Consider the following 21,562-nt stretch of genomic DNA (forward strand, 5'->3'; position numbering starts at 1 on the left):
CCGGATGTGGCCAATGTGTCCAAAACCTCTCAGAAACTCATCTATTGAGCTTGTCTTTTAAAATCATGGAGTTTGGCATACCGCAAGATAGGCTCCGGCGCTAATCGAAATTTGTTCGCTTCCCTGAGGGAACCAGGCTCCCGAGAACACTTCCGGACGTGGCCAATGTGTCCAAAATTTCTCAAAAATTCATCTATTGAGCTCGTCTTCCAAAATCATGGAGTTTGACATGTCGCAAGATGAGTTTTGGTGCTAGGCGGGATTTGTCCACTTTCTTGAGGGAACCAGGCTCCCGAGAAAATTTTCGGATGTGGCCAATGTGTCCAAAACCTCTCAAAAACCCATCTTTTGAGGTTGTCTTTAAAAATCATGGAGTTTGATGTGTCGCAAGATGAGTTTCGGTGCTAATCGAAATTTTGTCCACTTCCCTGAGGGAACCAGGCTCCCGGAAACACTTCCGAACGTGGCCAATGTGTCCAAAATCTCTCAAAAACTCATCTATTGAGCTTGTCTTTCAAAATCATGGAGTTTGATATGTCGCAAAATGGGTTTTGGTGCTAGGCAAGATTTGTCTACTCTCTTGAGCAAGGAATGTAATTGTCGCTGAAAAATGCAAAAAACAAGCGACAAAAGAGAATAGCGATAACTCTTTGTCCCAATCTACAGAGGATAAAGACATTGTTGCGTTCCATTTTATTTGCAACAAACATGGAGAGGTAATTGTTGTGAACTTTTCAAACTGCGATAACTAGTTTATTTTAGAAGTAAAACGCAAATCATGTCAACAGATGGTTAAGTTTATGTCTAATCTATGATAACTGATACTAATTTAACCAAAAACATCATCGGAAACCGACTACTTCTCAAAATGCGTGGCAGGCGGTAATTGTCCTATTCTGTTGCAGTTTGGGACAAACGCTTATTGCGAGTTGAGTTTGTCCCAACATTTACAAGAGAGGATAATGTCGTTGTCATTGGCAATGTTGCTATTTTACATTCCTTGCTCTTGAGGGAACCAGGTTCCCGGGAACACTTCCGGATGTGACCAATGTGTCCAAAACCTCTCAAAAACTCATCTATTGAGCTTGTTTTACAAAATCGTGGAGTTTGATATGTCGTAAGGTGGGTTTCGGTGCTAATCGAAAATTTTCCACTTCCTTGAGGGAATCAGGTTTCCGGGAACATTTCCGGATGTGGCCAATGTGTCCAAAATCCCTAAAAAAACATCTATTGAGCTTGTCTTTTAGAATCATGGAGTTTGGTGTGTTGCAAGATGGGTTTCGGTGCTAATCGAAATTTGTCCACTTCCTTGAGGGAACCAGGTTCGCGGGAACACTTCCGGATGTGGCCAATGTGTCCAAAACCTCTCAAGAACTTATCTATTGAGCTTGTCTTCCAAAATCATGGAGTTTGATATGTCGCAAGATGGGTTTCGGTGCTAATCGAAATTTGTCCGCTTCCCTGAGGGAACCAGGCTCCCGGGAGCACTTACGGACGAGGCCAATGTGTCCAAAACCTCTCAAAAAAACATGTGATGTGCGTGTCTTTCAAAATCATGGAGTTTGATATGTCGCAAGATAGGTTTCGGTGCTAATCAAAATTTGTCCACTTCCCTAAGGGAACCAGGCTCCCGAGAACACTTCCGAACGTGGCCACTGTGTCCAAAACCTCCCAAAAACCCATCTATTAGCATTGTCTTCCAAAACCATGAAGTTTGATATGTCGCAAGACTGGGTTGAGTCCACTTGAAAACTGTCCACCACCCCAGGGAACCAGGTTCCCGGAACATCCGGAACCATGTCCTGGTGATTCAAATGTATCAAAACTAACTTCTGATGCTGGTCAATGATGATTGACCACGTTTGCATCAGCATTCTGGTCACTTTCATTCATTTATCAATGGTTTTAAAAAAATGACTGCATCTGACCCAGGACCCCCCCTTAATAAATCCGGCCGGATTGGCACCATGTCAAATCAAGTCATGTACCAAAAATAGACATGATGACGCTTCTTCACTGAAAATTTCATGGCAATCGGACGAAAAATGAGCCTACACGGGTTATTTTGATTTTGATTTCTAGGTCAGACCGAAAGTGGTTAATAAAATTACGTCGCTCCATGTATTAAAATTGTATATGATTTCCAATCAATAACATAACACTCATGTTATTATGTTGTAATGTTTGATACTGCCTCCCTACTTTTGAACAAATATTTTCAGAATTCAAGAATTCTATTTCAAATTCAATTTTCAATACCATGGACGCAGTTGATCCTATTTGAAGGAAGCAGCATGACAGTATCAGCTACCAAAACTTTCACAGCTGCTAACCCAGCGTGAACAAACGCAGCCTCCAAATCGGCCATAGTTGGGCATTGTGATCACGTTTTCAATGGAAGCAAAGGAGGATAGAAAATGCAAAACTCTGGACAAACTAAGTTGGTGAGCATGTTCCAGTTCTGAAGCACTAAGAGAAACTACTATGTTTATGATGATTTACACTAAATACGCACAGGGCATCGTTTGCTGCTATTGCCGCGGATATTGTGGGAGTCCCAGATATCCGGTTCACGCTTTGGTTTGCAACGGTGGCTCTTCTTGACCTTCTTTTCCCTGAGCAGTTAGTACGAATAAGGGCCCCCTCTGAAGTTTTGCTGTACCTGTTATAAATAACTAGTACAGTCAACTTTCGCTCGTTGGCTAAACTCGTAGCCCATCTAGTGAAAAGACTTTCGTTAGTTGGGCTGAGATTTCATCTGTCAAATCAGCGAATGCAATAGAAGTTCAGAGCTGCCAACTGCGAAAAAGAAAAAAAAAACTGCCGTTGATGCCATAATTTGACGTCCACCTTCGTTTTAAGTGGGCTACAGCCCAACTAACGGCGCCCAACTAAATCGTAGCCCATCTAAAGATAGCCCAACGAGTGAAATTTGACTGTACATCCCATTCCCCACACTCCCTGAAGAAACATTTCTTGCTTCAGAAGTGAATCCTTTTTGTGGTACTAGTATTCGTAACAAAAAGGGCACCATTACGGAGCATGAGATTTGATCAAATTATTCGTAGTACTACTTGAACACCACCCCCAGCTGGGTGAGGGATAGAGGATGACGCACACACACACACGTATACATAAACAATTTAACAAAAATTCCGCGGAAAAAAATTTCGTTTCGTTTCGAAAAATTTCGAATTAAAAGACCTTCATTTCGTATCGTTTCGCGGTCTCGAAAATAAATCAATATTTCGTTTCGTTTAGAATCAACATAGACATTTTAAATTTCGTTTCGCCAAAAAAAAGTCTATTATCGCATACCCTTACTAGGCAGTAGAGTAGAGTAAAAGTATAGAGATAAAATACATGTATGCAATGAATGTAACTGAACATTTGTAGTGATATGTTATGTTTGTCAATGCAGGTGGCATATATGCAGGCGAGACGCCTTACGTAGAATATCTACCTCGAATAAATGCGATAATAAAGTTGATTAAATACTAGCAACCACGATTTCTCCCTATTCTCGCTATTCTCTTCTAGTTAGTTAGCTCTATTGTTTGTGGCCCGCGGCGTGTGAGAAAATAAATACCTCATAACCGGCCCGAAAGCTTCTCTATCTGGCTCGAGAAGCTCCTTCTTTTTATTTACCAATAAATGCTAGGTTATTACTAATTAAAGGAATTATTCTGGGCAAGCCCGGAGTCGAATAATGTAGCACGGGCCAGTTTTGCTGTTAATGAGATTTTTGCAATTCGAATGCTACATTACGTGAAAAAGCATCCTGGTTCTGAATCTAGCTGCTCACAATCGATGAAACTACTGAATGTTAAAAACAAAACACAGGTAGCTGTCTTAGTAAGGGAAGTTGTTGATCATCTTTAAATTACAGAGGAAATAGGAATTAGCGACTACCTCAGGTATAGACCTGAGGAAAGCTGTTCAGACCTGTATGAAAGAGCTTAAACTCTTCTTTGAAAACTTAAGGCCTTAAACTAAAGGAGCTCCGGCAATGACGGGAAAAAATGGGCGTTGTGATACTTGAAGATCAAAGCAATTTGCTTATTTTTTAATCGATTGGTAATCAGACACAAAAGCTAATTTGTGATATTTCTCAGTAAAAAAATATTTTTTTACCAAAAAAAAAGGTAATTTTTGCAAAAATGATTAATATTCGTGATGTAGCTACGCTCGTTATTGAGAAAATCTACTTCACCTACGCGAGTAAACTTAACGGTAATTACACTAGTCAACAGTGCACTATGGTCCAGGATACAGATTTACGCGGAAAGATGCATTTTACGCCAAAACTATATTTTTTAGAAAAAAACTGTTGTTCTACAAAATTGTTCGAAATAGTGAGGCCATCATTATGGTTCTACCGAAAAATAGGGTGGCCCATCATATAAAAAAAATTAGAAAATATTTTTTTCATTTCTCGAAATATTGACATGTTATGTTCTACAAAGTTGTAGCGTAGCTTATTCCAATCAATTTCGCTAAAAAAATTTTTTCTGTAGTTCTTAAGTTGGCTGATTTAGAGCAATTTTACCTAATTGGATTAGGGTGTACCTCACAAAAACAGTATTTTTGATCTACTTTTTTTGTTTTAGATTTCTCGAAAAAGTCGTGTTCAGGTGACTTTTAGAGCTCAAAAAAATGCAACTTTTGATGGGTAAATATGTTCAATATCTTTTTTCGATCAAAAGTTATAATCGTTTTTCTGTCAAAATTACATTTTTTTCATAAGTTGGTATCTCCGGTTAGGGCAGACCAAAAAAATATATTTACACGGCAATTGAAAGAAAAATTAATGCTCTTTATTATGTCAAAAAATTGGGGATATGTTATTTTTTTATCTCAAGTTTTATCAATTTTACTAAAATCATGTTTTTTCAAATAAATCAATATAACTCGCCAACGGAAGAAGATACAGACGATATTCTTATAGCAAAACACGCATTTTGAAAAGCCCCAAAAGTCTTCAGAAGGTGACATGCGTGAGAAATGAAAAATAAAAAATCTACAGCTTCAACACTTTTTATAAATTTTATCATTATCGTCGTATTGCAAGATTTACGAGAAAAGATGCATTTTCGGTCTGAAACATACTTTTAAGAAACAACATTTGTTCTACAAAGTTGTTCTGGATACTTGGGCCCTTATTATAGAGTTACTGAAAAATAGGGTGGGCCATTTTATAAAAATGTGAAATTTGATTTTCTTTTATTTTGCGGAAAATTGACATAAAATATTCCACAAAGTTGTAGCGCAGCTTTTTCCCATCAACTTTGCCATATAAACTTTTTATGTAGCTCTTAAGCTCACTTGTTTATAGTAATTTTACTAACCAAGATTAGGGTGTCCCTCAAAAAAGAATATTTATGATCTGCTCATTTCATTTTTTTATTTTTCACGGGTGTCACCTTCTGAAAACTTTTGAGGCTTTCCAAAACGCGTGTTTTGCTATAAGAATATCGTCCGTATCTTCTTCCGTTGTCGAGTTATATCAATTTATTTGAAAAAACATGATTTTAGTAAAATTGGTGAAACTTGAGAAAAAAAATAACATATCCCCAATTTTTTGACATATAAAGAATATTAATTTCTCTTTCAGATGCCGTGTGAATATATTTTTTGGTCTGCCCTAATCGGAGATATCAACTTATGAAAAAATGAAATTTTGACAGAAAACGATTATAACTTTGATCGGAAAAAGATATTGAGCGTATTTACCCATCAAAAGTTGCATTTTTGAGCTTCAAAAGTTACCTGAAGACGATTTTTTCGAGAAATGTAAAACAAAAAGGAGATAAAAATACTGTTTTTTTTCAGGTACACCCTAATCCAATTAGGTAAAATTGCTCTAAATCAACCGACAAGAAAAGCTGTTTTAGCAAAATTTATTGTAATGAGCTGTGCTACAACTTTGTAGAACATAACATGTCAGTATTCCGAGAAATAAAAAAAGAATTTTCTTATTTTTTTATATGGCCCATCAATTTTTGGTAAAACCTTAATAATGGCCTCACTATTTCGAACAATTTTGTTGAACAACAGTTTTTTCTAAAAAATATAGTTTTGGCGTAAAATTCATCTTTCCGCGTAAATCTGTATCCTGGACCATAGTGCAGTGTATTACTCCCTTCAACCATTCTCAGTGTACTTGAAAGATTTTTCTTCGCTGAATTCAGTCATGTATTCAGATTTTTTGTAACACGTCCAGTTTTTGAGAAAAACGAATTTAAATTCACAAAACTACGTATTCTTATGGGAATTTGGTTTCTCTGTTCTGTGAAGCTGGTTTTCGGCTTATAACTTTGAGAAAGAGGTTTGAATTATATAGAAGAAATTGTACAAGATCCAAGTAAGTTGTTGAATCTTATTTGACACGTTCATTTGTTGTGAAAACGGAATTTATTTCACAAAAGTACTTATTTTCAAAGAAATTTGGTTTCTCTCCTCTGCAAAGCTGAATTTCGGCTCCTTACTTTTAGAATAAAGATTGAATTTGGTGAAATGGGTCTTGTAGAATGCATGTGGGTTGTTGGATTTCATTCGGCACGTTCAATTGTTGTGAAAAACGGAATTAAATTCACAAAAGTACGTCTTTTCATAGAAATTGGATTATCTCCTCTGCAAAACTGAATTTCGGCTCCTCACTTTTAAAATAAAGTTTGAATTTTGTAGAATGGGCCTTGTAGAATGCATGTGGGTTGTTGGATTTCATTTGGCACCCACATTTGTTGTGAAAAACGAAATTTAATTCACAAAAGTACGTATTTTCAAAGGGATTTGCCTCCTCTCCTCTGCAAAACGGAATTTCGGCTCCTCACTTTAAGAATAAAGTCTGAATTTTGTAGAATGGGCCTTGTAGAATGTATGTAGGTAGTTGGATTTCATTTGGCACGTTCATTTGTTGTGAAAAACGGAATTTAATTCACAAAAGTACGTATTTCCAATGAAATTTGGTTTCTCTCCTCTGCAAAACGGAATTTCGGCTCCTCACTTTCAGAATAAAGTATGAATTTTGTACAATGGGCCTTGTAGAATACATGTGGGTTGTTGGATTTTATTTGGCACGATCATTTGTTGTGCAAAACGGAATTTAATTCACAAAAGTACGTTTTTTTATAGAAATTTGTTTTCTCTCCTCTACAAAGCTCCTCACTTTTAGAATAAAGTTTGAATTTTGTAGAATGGGCCTTGTAGAATGCATGTGGGTTGTTGGATTCCATTTGGCACCCACATTTGTTGTGAAAAATGAAATTTAATTCACAAAAGTACGTATTTTCAAAAGAATTTGCCTCCTCTCCTCTGCAAAACGGAATTTCGGCTCCTCACTTTCAGAATAAAGCTTGAATTTTGTAGAATGGGCCTTGTAGAATACATGTGTGTTGTTGGATTTCATTTGGCACGTTCATTTGTTGTGAAAAACGGAATTTCATTCACAGAAGTACGTATTTTCATAGAAAATTGGTTTCTCTCCTCTGCAAAACGGAATTCCGGCTCCTCAATTTCAGAATAAAGCTTGAATTTTGTAGAATGGGCCTTGCAGAATACATGTGGGTTGTTGGATTTCATTTGGCACGTTCAATTATTGTGAAAAACGGAATTGAATTCACAAAAGTACGTCTTTTCATAGAAATTTGTTTTCTCTCTACAAAGCCGAAATTCAGCTTTGCAAAGCACAGAATCCAAATTTCATTGGAAATACGTACTTTTGTGAATGAAATTCCGTTTTTAACAACAAATGTACGTGTCAAATAAAATCCAACAACCCACATGCATTCTACAAAATTCAGACTTTATTCTAAAAGTGAGGAGCCGAAATTCAGCTTTGCAGAGAAGAGAAACATAATTTCTGTGAAAAGACGTACTTTTGTGAATGAAATTCCGTTTTTCACAAAATATGTACGTGCCAAATAAAATCCAGCAAACCACATGCATTCTACAAGGCACATTCTACAAAATTTTAACTTTATTTTTAAAATGAGGAGCCGAAATTCAGCTTTGCAAAGCACAGAATCCAAATTTCATTGGAAATACGTACTTTTGTGAATGAAATTCCGTTTTTCATAACAAATGTACGTGCCAAATGAAATCCAACAACCCACATGCATTCTACAAGGCCCATTCTACAAAATTCAAACTTTATTTTAAAAGTGAGGAGCCGAAATTCAGCTTTGCAGAGGAGAGGAAGCAAATTCCTTTGAAAAGACGTACTTTTGTGAATGAAATTCCGTTTTTAACAAAAAATGTACGTGTCAAATAAAATCCAACAACCCACATGTATTCTACAAGGCCCATTCTACAAAATTCAAGCTTTATTCTGAAAGTGAGGAGCCAAAAATCCGTTTTGCAGAGGAGAGGAAGAAAATTCCTCTGAAAATACGTATTTTTGTGAATTAAATTCCGTTTTTCACAACAATTGAACGTGCCAAATGTTTACCCGTAATGCTGGGTAGACACATTTACGTGGTGTGTTACGGGATAAGATCTACCACGGTTACATTGCCAGCTACAGGCAAATCCTGACCCAACGATTACCTTCCTCATTATCCAACTCCGTGGTACTTATGAGGGTGTCGCTAAGTCGGTGGCCTCTCGTTAAGTAAGTACTACATCAACACTTCCTTCCTGGCCAGGAGTAGTAATCCTCATGCTTTTGTTATTTTTGTTTAAGACTGGAATCAAGGACCACTCCCCTTCTTGATTTCTGATAGCATTCTAGATAAGGATCTCAAAAGTAAAACATGAGTATCACTAGTGTCCAATCTACGAATTACACCGTAACAATGCTAATGCTAATGCTAATGCTACAATTGAACGTGCCAAATGAAATTCAGCAACCCACATGCATTCTACAAGGCCCATTCTACAAAATTCAAACTTTATTCTAAAAGTGAGGAGCCGAAATTCAGCTTTGCAGAGGAGAGGAAGCAAATTCCTTTGAAAAGACGTACTTTTGTGAATGAAATTCCGTTTTTCACAAAATATGTACGTGCCAAATGAAATCCAGCAACCCACATGCATTCTACAAGGCCCATTCTACAAAATTCAAACTTTATTTTAAAAGTGAGGAGCCGAAATTCAGCTTTGCAAAGCACAGAATCCAAATTTCATTGGAAATACGTACTTTTGTGAATGAAATTCCGTTTTTCACAACAAATGTACGTGCCAAATGAAATCCAACAACCCACATGCATTCTACAACACCCATTCTACAAAATTCAAACTTTATTCTAAAAGTGAGGAGCCAAAATTCAGCTTTGCAGGGGAGAGAAACCAAATTTCTATGAAAATACGTACTTTCTTGAATTAAAATGCGTTTTTCTCAAAAACTGGACGTGTTACAGAAAATCTGAATACGTACTTGAATTCAGCGTAAAAAAATCTATTGAGTACATTGAAAATGGTTGAAGGGAGCGAAAAAAAGTTCAATTTTGTTGGAAAGTGTTATAAATTATGTTGGGGGAAATGAAAGCAGAATATAGAGGTTTGCTGTGTGACAATGCGAGGTTCGTAGGCTAACCCGTGCGCGGTTAGATTCTATTCTCTTCGAAAGGAAATCATTATTTTTACAAAATAAAGCAAAACCAATGCCCAAGCTGCATGATCCTGAATGGATGAGCCTTTACAGTGAATGTCACCAAACATATCAATGGGTTTCACATAAGGCTGCAGGGATCAAGAAGTAAAACTTTTATTACCTAAAATGCAAAATTGAAACAATTTGGCATATTTGCTGGTACATACAGGGGTTAGACAAAAAGGTTAAGATAGGCAAAATTTTATCGAAGTTCAAAGCAGCATAACTTTGCGTAGAATGATCCGATTTTGATGAAACCGAGACGTTCGGACGCGGAAACTCTTCTAGTATACTGTCCCCATGCAAAACCTCAGATTGGCCATTGGGCACTGGAGATGTTCCGGGTTTTCCGAGGATATGTTAAAAATGCATTTTTTTTCTGCTTGTCGTCTTATCTGGCGTTTACTGCCATCATGTTTTATACTCTCCCTGGAAACTAGAACTAATAAGCTGACCAATGCTGGCTGCAGATCGAAAATTCGTTTGGTATACGCAAAGATATGGCCATTTTCGTAAAATCGGTACGGGATTGGCCATACACCCTGAACAAATGTCACTTCCGCGGAACACCCTGAACCTGTTATAAACTGTCCAGAGAGTCTTACAGTCACCATAATGTATCTTTAATAAAGATCCTATATTCATCGTCTTGGGAAAACATGAATTTTGAAACCCATATATGCATAGTTCCAGACGGTGCCAAAACCGGCCCCTCCTGGAAGGCCATTGGAACTTGCTATAAGGGTGGCAGTGGACACTATCATTCTGGAAATGTTTCTGTAATCATCGTCTCGCAAAGTCATGAACATAGATACCCATATTTGCATTATTCCGATCTGTTATCATTTCATCATGTTCCCGGAACCGTTTTTACGGAAATGGTCATATCTCTGCGTAGTTTTGATGGATTCTAGATCTACAGCCACCATTGGCCGGCATATTAGTTCTATTTTTTGGAGAAAGCATAAAACATGATGAAAGTAAACGTCACATAAAATGACAAGCAGCGAAAAAAATGCATTTTGAACATACCTTCGGAAAACCCGGAACATCTACGGTGGCCAAGGACCTATCTTAGGTTTTGCAAGGGGGCAGTATACTAGAAAAGCGTCCGGTTCTTATGGTCCTGATTTTATCAAAATCGGATTATTGTACGCAAAGTTATGATGATTTGAATTTCGACATAATTTTACCTATCTCAACCTTTTTGTCTAACCCCTGTATATGTGTAAACAACAGTTTATAGAAAATGAAAGTAATAAAAAGTAATTGTTTGTTTTCAAAACTCGATCATCGATTGTGAAATCAATATGCGTTGAGTATTAGGAAGAAGCGAACAATTCCATGTCCTGTTACGTAAAAAGAAAAGAAAAATAGGCACATAAAAAGGTTGCTCAAACGCAACCAAATCGTGTTTAGTTTTTTCATAAACAATTTTAGCCATTGTGTAAAACTAAATGCCATTCTGAAAAAAATAAATGTATTTTACTTTACTTTTATGATTTTTTTTGAAAATGTAAAAAAATATGTACCGAATATTTTCTGGCCCACCAGCAAGCGCGTATGCCAAACCTTAGGTTATGAGGAGTCTCATGTGTGCTGAAGTGAGGGCTGCCACCCCTGTTCAATATAGCGCTCCAGGGAGCGATTAGGAGAGCTGGTGTGTAAAGAAGCGGTACCGTTATCACAAGATCGCCTAGGGTAAGGTACCCTAAAATCACCCTCATCTCAGTTTTCGCCCACCTATTTTAAAATCTTCATTTCTCGTTGTTCTTCTTCTTCTTCTTATTGGCATTACATCCCAACACTGGGACAAAGCCGCCTCGCAGCCTCTCGTTGTTGAAAACAGTTAATGTTCAGGTTTTTCCATTCAATTGTTGAACAGTGAAAACTTGAACTTTCCCTGTTTTTAACAACTAGTTGATAGTTCACTAGAAAAGAAGATTTTAAAATAGGTGGGCGATTTCCAGGTGCTTTACGCCGTGCTCCTGGGGTTTTGTTAACAATATCGATATTATCGGGATTGATCGCCGTGCCATTGAAGGGGCTTTTGTGCCTTTTAAGAAGGAGACAACGAGGATTGGCGTCTTGATCAATACCAGCAAAACGAAGTACATGGTCGCTGGCAATCAATGTGAATTCATTAGTGGTGTATGGTAGCGAAGTAGTGCTGGATAGTGAAAAATTTGAAGTTGTCTAAGCATTTGTGTATCTTGGAACTCTAGTGACGTGCGATAATGATGTTACCCGCGAGGTGAAAAGGCGTGTTGCAGCTGCATAATAAAGCTTATCATGGACATCGTAACCAGCTTAAGTTTCGTAGTCTGCGAACGAGACGGTGGAATTATACTGTGCACGTTGTGTACGTTGTGTACGCCCCGTAGGAGCGCAATACTCGCAATAAAATACAGAGCGCAATACAAAACACACTCCATTGCGGCAGGTTCGTCGTTCGTATGAAGTAAAGGTTTACTTATAATATATAACATGAGACAATTATACGTTCTACGCATAATTGTCTCATGTTATCTTTGCTGAAAAAAAAACTCAAACTCGAGTCAATTTGTCCTACTGAAAACTCGATTTTTTTTAAAATCTTTATTAATGTGTTTTTAATCTACAGATTAAGTTCAACACCGAAAACTTGAAGTTGTCATTTGATGATATTGGATACTGAAAAACGTTTACATAAGTAGTAATCAATGCCCTGGAAAAGTGTTTGCTACGCTAATAACATTTCAATAATATTGGTCAAATTTTCAGATCCAATCTATTCTGAAATTAGTGAGACAAATTGTCTCGATTTTTCTTTTTTATTTCTTTTAGGGTAACATGGGACAATTATGCGTAGACCAGCAGTATAATAATAATAAACCATAGATCTCTATAGTTCAAATGGAATATGCTTACCAACAATATGGGATTGATGGTCACTACAGTATCTTTATCCAAATCTCCATTAGACAATTGCGGTTCATAATGCCAAAATCGCTTCTGGTAGAAAGTAAGCGTATCATCGCCATCATTCCAGTCAAGACCAACGCGTTCCTTTTTCTCCCGGAACGTGTACGGACCCAACTGCTCCAGATGAGGTTTGTACCCTTCGCTGAGATAATCTTCTGTGTTTGTCCAATTCCATAAGTACAATTCGAGGAAACTGTCAATCGGTGGATTCAGCCATGTGTCGTATATTTCCGTTCCCGGTGCAAACGTAAACTGCTTTCTAATTTCGTTGTCGACTACCGGTGACCACGCCACTCCAAGTGCAATCGCTATCGCACATATTAGAATCGATACACATAGAGACCACCACCGTTTGGCTTTGTTTGAACATCTGCTGCACATTCTGCAAATGTACTTTGTTATCTCAACGTTGCATCCACTCGAAATCCTATTTGCAGTTGCGTTTCAGAAGGCGATGTTACGCTACCGTTAAACTTCCTTTGTTCAAACGTAATCTGTAAATGATAAGTGGAAGTAATAAATTTCAAATTAGGCGATAAGATTTTGCTTTTTTTTTCTCTGGGAAACTTGTTGAACACAATAGCCGGTGATACGGGTGGTCTAGCCTAACTTGCTTGGCAATCATTCGGCAATACAAATGGTAATAACCCGTGATTGAGCTGCGTCGATGTCGATAATTCGATGTTTTAAAAGACGAATTGTGAGCATTTCTGTATAACAACCCATAATGCTGAACAACAATTTAGCCTGAGCAAACATCGATATTATCTGACCAAAGTTAAGTATAAGGTCTTTGATTGTACAATTTGACTTCATTCGTTGCTTCTATTTTTTTGCAATCGAACATTGAGCACGATGTCTCTATGGGAAAATATTATTTTTCAAAAATCAGTATCTCTTAAACACCCACCATGCGAAAGTATATGATCTCCTCTTTCATTTCGCAGCATGCATGAGCATGAGCATGAGCATGATTGACCGCCCACGGTTGCTACTCCGTTATTGCCAGGTCAGCTGTAATTACACAGAGAACCAACAGATGAAGTTTGGGACTAACATCATCTTCAATGTGTAAGAACTGGTGACCCAAAAATAAGCAATACCAGCGCCGGCCGTGTCCGAATGCAGGTCAATTGAGGAATGGGTAGGATAATGTTGACATGATTCTCGCTTTGATAGAAGCCGACGAGTCATCTGCACTTCCACGAGAAATCACTGGGATGTTGGATATATGGGGTAGGGAGTGTGGCAGGGTTCGTTTTGGTAAACGGTAAGCCGTGTATAGCGTGTAGTTTGATCGATAAAAACAAAACTAGTAATTTTAATTTAAGGCCGCACAAAGCAGAACAAAATTTCGGTGACCGGCTGATCGTTCTGCTTACCGCACAAAGCAGAACAAAGTTTCGATGACCGGCCGATCGTTCTGCTTCCTGAAGAAAACATGTCTGGACGCGATCTAAACTTTAACTTTCTAATTAATTTACTCACCCGCACTACGCAGAACAAAATTTCGGTGACCGGCCGATCTTTCTGCTTACCGCACAAAGCAGAACACAATTTTGATGACCGGCTGATCGTTCTGCTTAATGAAGAAAACAAGGACGCGATCTACGATCGTTCTACCATATTATTATATCTATGGTTCTACGTCCTACAAAACACGTACAAACCTGCACTGATTGTTTCACTTTCTTATTAATTTATCCACTCGCACAAAAAAAACCGGACATTTAGAAAACCGCGCGATCATTTTATGTCCAATACAAAGCACAAAAAACTGATTTTTTCATTTTCTTATAATTTTTCTCACCAGCACTGCAGAATCGGACATTTCGCTAACCGCGCGGTTGTTCTGCGTCCAACACGAAAAAGCTTGCACTTGTATAGAATGAAAAAAAAGCACGATGTCTTCTTTCATAAAATAGAAAATAACAGAAAAGAAAAGCTCTACTCACCTGGATTTCCAGAGCACAAATTGCTCTCCTACCAGTAACTCACCGTGATATATTTCTCCGGACAATAAAAAATAAATATTTAAATGGAAAAAAACAATAAAACTCCTCGGATTTGTTAAACAATGTTTTGAAAATCTTCAAAATTGCCCGAATCTTTTTTTTTTTGTGTTGCCCCCTAAAAATATTTTTTTTTGGCCAAAAAAAACCGAGGGGGGCGAATATTTGTATCGGCCTAAATTTAGTTTATCACAAACTTTTGATTAAAGTTAAAAGCGCTCAAATCGTTTCACAGACGGTTGAGATCTTGATAAGACCAATTTATTTGCTTTTGATAATTGATTCAACTAGTTTGCCTTAAATCACTATAATCTCCACAAGACTTTCAAAAATAGAAAAGAATGCTTAATTGCACATTATTCGTTGATTCGGTTCACAGAAACAATCATGCTTAAAAATTTGTAAAAAAAAATCACAGAAGAATTACGGTAAACCGAGTGCAATTTAAGGTTATTCAAAAAAAAAATAGATATAACGATCTCAACTTATGTACTGTACAATGTCTATGGAATAGTAACCGGAAGCAGAGACTTCTAGCGGCCTGTTCGTTGTGCTAAGTTTTCTGTGACGTAGCAGAGTGACGTAAGAGCAAGGATACCAGGGCATTGACTAAATGACTTTAGCGTGTTAAGATGGATCATGAATTGCATGGTCTCTACCTTACATAGTATCGTAATTCGACGCAATACTACTCGTTTTGTTCCAGTTCGAAACAGAAGTTGGATCAAATAGCCAACTCCTGCCTTCAACCCAGCGGAAAGAATTGTTTAGACTATCAAATTTTGAAATATGAGATCCATTGATTTTTCATAAGGTGGTTAATATGTGACTTACCTTATGGCGTTTAGGTGGAGAGGGAAAGATTTTGAGCACCTATTTTTACACCGTTACCTACTTCATCCATATCGATTATGTAGAGCTGAGTAATCACGGTACAGTCTTAAGAATTTCCAGGTCTTCAGGCTATTTGATCTGTTGAACAATCCTAAGCGTATATGATCTCCTCTTTCATATCGTGGACAAACTAAAATCTAGAACAATTTTTTTTCACTATGTTTGGTGCAAAACTCCATAGAAATATCTAATGATAGCCGATTTAACCCAAAAAATGTATGGAAAAATGACCCTCGATAGAACATTTTAAAAATGCGTTCCTAGGTTTTGGAAATTGTCTCGACCTCCCTGGGCATAAAAGTATCATCGTGTTAGCCTCATGATATAGGAATGCAAAAATGGTAACCTGGCTTAGAAACCTCGCAGTTAATAACTGTGGAAGTGCTTAATGAATACTAAGCTGCGAGGCAGCGCTGTCCCAGTGTGGGGATGTAATGCCAATAAGAAGAATTGATTTATTTTATGGAAATTTTGTATTTTTTCCGTGAAAATTTTTTGATTTGTTTATGGAAAATTCTTCTTTTCTAATTGCAATTTTTGCTTTAATTGCAATTAGAAATAAAGAATTTTCCATAAAGAAATTTAAAAACCCTGATTAATCCACCTAGAGGTGTTGGTGTCTTTCTCGTGTAAAAAAAATACTAAAAATATGAGTGAGTGTTTTTTAGCGTGTTTTGAGCATAGAAAATATTATTTTGGCCATAACTTCTGATCCCATAGTCCAATCTGACCAATTTTCAATAGCAAACAATGGGACAGGTCGAATGGAACTTGTTGCGAGTAATTCGACCAATGCTATAATATAAATACTTACTAGTTCCAATACTTATAAGTTCCAAAAGTAGGGGCCCTCCTTAGCCGTGCGGTAAGACGCGCGGCTACAAAGTAAGACCATGCTGAGGGTGGCTGGGTTCGATTCCCGGTGCCGGTCTAGACAATTTTCGGATTGGAAATTGTCTCGACTTCCCTGGGCATAAAAAGTATCATCGTGCTAGCCTCATGATATACGAATGCAAAAATGGTAACTTGGCTTAGAAACCTCGCAGTTAATAACTGTGGAAGTGCTTAATGAACACTAAGCTGTAAGGCGGGTCTGTCCCAGTGTGGGGATGTAATGGCAAAAAGAAGAAGAAGAAGAAGTTCCAAAACGTGTGCCTACAAAATTTTGTACACATACACACATACATGCACACACATACATGCACACACATACATGCACACACATACATACATACACAGCAGGGGCAGGCCTTAGGGGCAGCAGGGACTTTGTCCAAGGGCTCGACGACCCCTCCCCATGGCCACTGCGAGTTAGACCGGGACCATCGTCCCTAACCCCTAATCCCAAGGCGTCAAGCGACCCGTGCCGAGGGGATGCATGGCCAGGGTGGTGAAATAATAAGCTAGGCCTTTAACGGAGCCTGTGGGGTACCTGGGCACCCTCCACAGTAATTGTCCCTTGCCGCGTCATGCTGGGCTCTGGCGTGGTGGACCTCTTTTCCCGAGCAACTCGTGGGACCAAAATGGAAAACCAAGTCAATTCTTCAATTAGTGGTAGTAGTGTACCCTAGTAGCACACATGTATCACATAAGTTACATCAACTCATATGTGACCAGATTTGGTCACAATCAAGTTGCTGCAACCATTTTTGTCTGACTTGTGTTACTCGGGTAGGCGACAACCCCTTCGCAAGAGGTGGGTTGTTCAGGTCTCCGCCTAGGAGGCCAGAGGCAATAGTCGGCAGCTCAGTGCGCAGCGCCAGCGTGGGTCACTTAACCTTCCTCTCGGCTAATAAAACGCCAGTAGAGGTTATTGACGGCCCATGGCTTGTGGAGGCGATGAACCGCAAACGCGATGGGCTTTCAGCATTCGAGGTGGCGACGGAACAGCTGGACGCCATCATCGACTTTGCGTCATCGAAGCATAATATCAGTAAGGATCTCAAGAGGAGCTTGCAGAAACTTCGAAAGTCGATGTTGGACGCCAAGCTGGAAAGGGCGGTTGGGACGGCCAAGTGTAAACCCGTGAAATCGGTGGAGTCGAGGTCTACCCAGACTGAGGCCCAAGGATTCGAGGACTCGGGCAAGGTCGAATCGACCGAAGGCGTGCCAGCGAAGACGGTGGTACCAAAGTCTACCCAGACTGAGGCTCAAGTATTTGCGGGTACGTCGGGGGTGACTGCTCCAACGGAGCAGACACAAAAACGGGGGAGCCAGTCTCCAGGGGATGAGCTCCCTGGGGGCCGCTCAAAAACGCGGTGGGTTACCAACCCTGAACAAGGGTATCAGGTATCAGAACGTCGGCTCCAGGGGCACGTTCACCTCAATTCGGGAGATTTGTGCCATCGCCTTCACAGCCTTTCTCATCACGCACCTCACGGAAAAGGAAGTGAACAGAAAGGAAAGGAATATGGATGGGAGAAAAATGGGAAGTTTGGGAAAGGTACCCTTGAAGAGGGCATACAACGTATACAACACGTACAAAAGCTCATAGCTCCTTACCACAACGGGTTATGAACAACAGAATACTTTGAAGGTTCAGGTTTCTGTAGTCAATTTCACTTAGTAAGTGTTCACCAAATATTTGGAAACGCAGTTGCGCATAAACTGGGCAGTTACATATCAGATGATAAGAAGTTCCATAATCGGATTCACAACCATCACAGACAAAGGATTCAACACGTTGAATATTTGCCATGTGATAGTTGAGTCGGCAAAGACCTGTCAAGGCCTTGACTAAGACACTGCAATTCTGTTTAGACAGATTAGCTAAATAGTTAGCTACTAGCGAGATGGCTCTCGGATATACAATTTTGTTTGTCGACATGAATCCAAACTACTCCAATACCGTTTGTGCTGAGTGGAAGCCCAAGAGCTAGTCAAACGCTTCACCCAACACTTAGATATTGGAATAGCTGGCGCAGGACCAAAAAAGTCTTGTGATGCTCCAGTGCGAGCTGCGATTACTAACTTCGACCTTGAGTTGGCCGAAGCGAGGGCTTTGATAGCTGCTTGACTATCTGAACAGAAGTATATTACTTTGCCCATTATGTGTTTCTTCAGTGCGGATTGCACTTCACACATAATGGCAAATATTTCCGCTTGAAAGACAGTGTAGTGTCTACCCAGTGAGTGGGACTGTTCCAATCTTAGCTCACGCGAGTAGACACCTGTATCCGCTCTACCTTCGAAGAGGGAGCCGTCAGTATAACAAACAATGCTGTCCGACATACTTCTCTCCAAATAGCCAGATGTCCACTCATCCCGCGAGGGGAATTGTGTTGAAAATGTCCTATAAGGAAAACTACTAGCAAGTGTGAGATCACTTGGAGCAAGGACTGTTCTGTCCCAATCAACCATGAGTTGTAACAACGAAGTGTGTGTAGAACTGCGGTTTACAGGATTCTCTTCCATGAAACCGAGAACCCATAATCGGTAAGTACAAGCTTCTTGTTTGAGATGCATATGTAGTGGGACAACGTCGAGAAGAACCTCGAGAGCAGCCGTGGAGTCGAAGAGAACGCACCAGTCATTTCCATTAGTCACATCCTTTGAAGATGGTCTAATTTAGAATGAAATGTCCTCACTTCACCCTTTTGCCACCACACAAGACATCCATAAGCCAAAATTGGTCGTACAACTGTTGTGTAAATCCATTTGATATATTTAGGTTTAAGACTCCAAGTTTTACCAAAAGTTCGTCGGCATTGGCCGAAACCCATACACGCCTTTTTGACTCTGAGCTCAATGTTAGGAGTCCAGGAGAGCTGGGAATCAAGAATTAGTCCCACATACTTTACCTGATCCGTTACATTGATTTCAGAGTCAAAAAGATGTAATGGGCGAATACCATTACGGTTACGTTTTTCCGTGAAAAGTACAATAGATGTTTTATTCGGATTAACCGAAAGGCCATATTGGCGACACCAACTTTCGACTACCTGAAGAGCGTTTTGCATCAGGTCGAATAACGAATACACAAACCGACTATCAATATTAGATAGTCGTCGGCAAATCCATAGGTAGGAAAACCGCCATTATTGAGTAATCTCAATAGCGTATTTGCAACGCGGTTCCATAAAAGTGGAGATAATACTCCCCTTGGGGCAGCCACAGACACTTAATTTCCTAATCGCTGCTTGACGTAATGTCGAGTAGAAATGTCGGTTTTAAGCCAGCTGGTGAATCCATTTGGTAATTATATTAGGTAGCCCATGACAACGTGCGGCTTCCAATATTGCATCGAAAGATACGTTGTCAAAAGCAATATCTAAGAACGCACCCAAGCATGATTGTTTTTGAGCAAATGCTTTTTCGTAGACAACCTTGTGTAGGAGAGTCACGGTGGACTTTCCAGATTGGTAAGCATGTTGATTAGCATGACGAGGCATGTTTGTCAAACAGTAATCACGAATGTGATGATCGACAATGCGTTCTAAGCATTTCAGAAGCAATGAGGTCAGACTGATGGGTCTAAAACTCTTTGCTTCTTCATACGAAGCACGTCCTCCTTTTGGGATAAACTTTACAGTGACATCCCGCCAGGATATGGGAATATACCCAGTAGCAAAACTGCATACTAAAAGTTTTTTCAAAACATGTTTGATATGCTCAAAACCCTTCTGAAGAAGAACGGGATAGATCCCATCTTCCCCTGGAGATTTGTAAGGAGCAAAACTATTAAGAGCCCATTGAATCGATTCAGTAGTTATGATTCTACGAGCCTGAGCCCAAGACCCATAACTACATGAAAAGACATCAGGAACATCCGAAGATGCTATATCTACACATCCAGGGAAGTGTGTATCAAATAAGTGCTCTAACGCTTTTTCATCAGAAGAAGTGTAGTCGCCATTTGGCTTGCGAATTTCGCCAACTTGGAAATCCTTGGATCTCACAAGAATTTTATTCAATCGAGTGGCTTCACTCAAATTGAAAACATTTGAAAGGGCGGTCGGGACGGCCAAGTGTAAACCCGTGAAATCGGTGGAGTCGAGGTCTACCCAGACTGAGGCCCAAGGATTCGTGGACTCGGGCAAGGTCGAATCGACCGAAGGCGTGCCAGCGAAGACGGTGGTACCAAAGTCTACCCGGACTGAGGCTCAAGTATTTGCGGGTACGTCGGGGGTGACTGCTGCAACGGAGCAGACACAAAAACGGGGGAGCCAGTCTCCAGGGGATGAGCTCCCTGGGGGGCGCTCAAAAACGCGGAGGGTTACCAACCCTGAACGAGGGTAGTGGGGCTGGGAAGCTGAACCCCGGCCAGGTACCTCTAAAACCGGGGGAGGAAGGACCTGGAAAGGTATGTCCACCCAGGAAAGACGGTGGTAAGGGGTTAAGGCAGGCTGAGAGTTCTCAGCCGCACCAGACCAGGGAAATAGAGGGGGATGACGCCTCCTGGACCCTGGTCAAGAACAAGAGGAAACCGAAGACGCCAAGGGCCGAAAAGAAGGCCCAGGTGAATGAGGGTAGCAAGAAGTCTAGGGTAGGCGCCAATCGCTCCAGGGGCGATGCCCTAGTCATCACGGCGGACGAGGCTAAGTACTCGGACGTCTTGAAGGCGATGAGGAGTGACGTCAAGCTCGGTGAACTCGGCGCCGACGTACGTCGAATAAGACGTACCCGGATGGGCGAGATGATCCTCGAGCTGAAGCGAGGCGTCTCGCAAAAGGGCGCCGCCTACAAGAAGTTGGCGGAGGAAGTCCTAGGCGAGACGGTCAAGGTGAGATCACTCACGACGGAGGTGAATCTAAGGGTAAAAGACCTGGACGAGATCACCGAAGTCGAAGAGCTCGTCACGGCACTGCGGCGACAGTGTGAAGTGGAGACGCCCACCGCAGCCGTTCGGCTACGGAAAGGTCCGGTAGGGACGCAGGTAGCATTGGTTCGGCTATCTGCAGCAGACGCCTCCAAGGTAGTCAAGTTAGGGAGCGTCAAGGTGGGATGGTCGGTATGCCCTGTGGGCATATACGAGCAACCCGAAGTTTGCTTCAAGTGCCTGGAACCGGGGCACAAGCAATGGGACTGCAAAGGCCCTGACAGAAGCAACGCTGACGCCGACGCTGCGGATTGGAGGGACATTAGGCACAACGCTGCACGAACG

General features: G+C 40.2%; 1 protein-coding gene across 1 annotated transcript in view; it reads right to left on the bottom strand.

Annotated features, from left to right (window-relative positions):
- Window positions 1-21,562, bottom strand: part of LOC134209638 (uncharacterized) — a 93,780-nt gene that overhangs the window by 65,057 nt on the left and 7,161 nt on the right. The window contains exon 2 of the mRNA XM_062685631.1: window positions 12,500-13,047. Coding sequence (XP_062541615.1) covers window positions 12,500-12,934 — 435 coding nt within the window. The 5' untranslated portion in view covers window positions 12,935-13,047. The remainder of the gene's footprint in view (window positions 1-12,499; window positions 13,048-21,562) is intronic.

The sequence above is a fragment of the Armigeres subalbatus genome, chromosome 2, assembly GCF_024139115.2.
Source record: "Armigeres subalbatus isolate Guangzhou_Male chromosome 2, GZ_Asu_2, whole genome shotgun sequence".
NCBI classification, from domain to species: Eukaryota; Metazoa; Arthropoda; class Insecta; order Diptera; family Culicidae; genus Armigeres; species Armigeres subalbatus.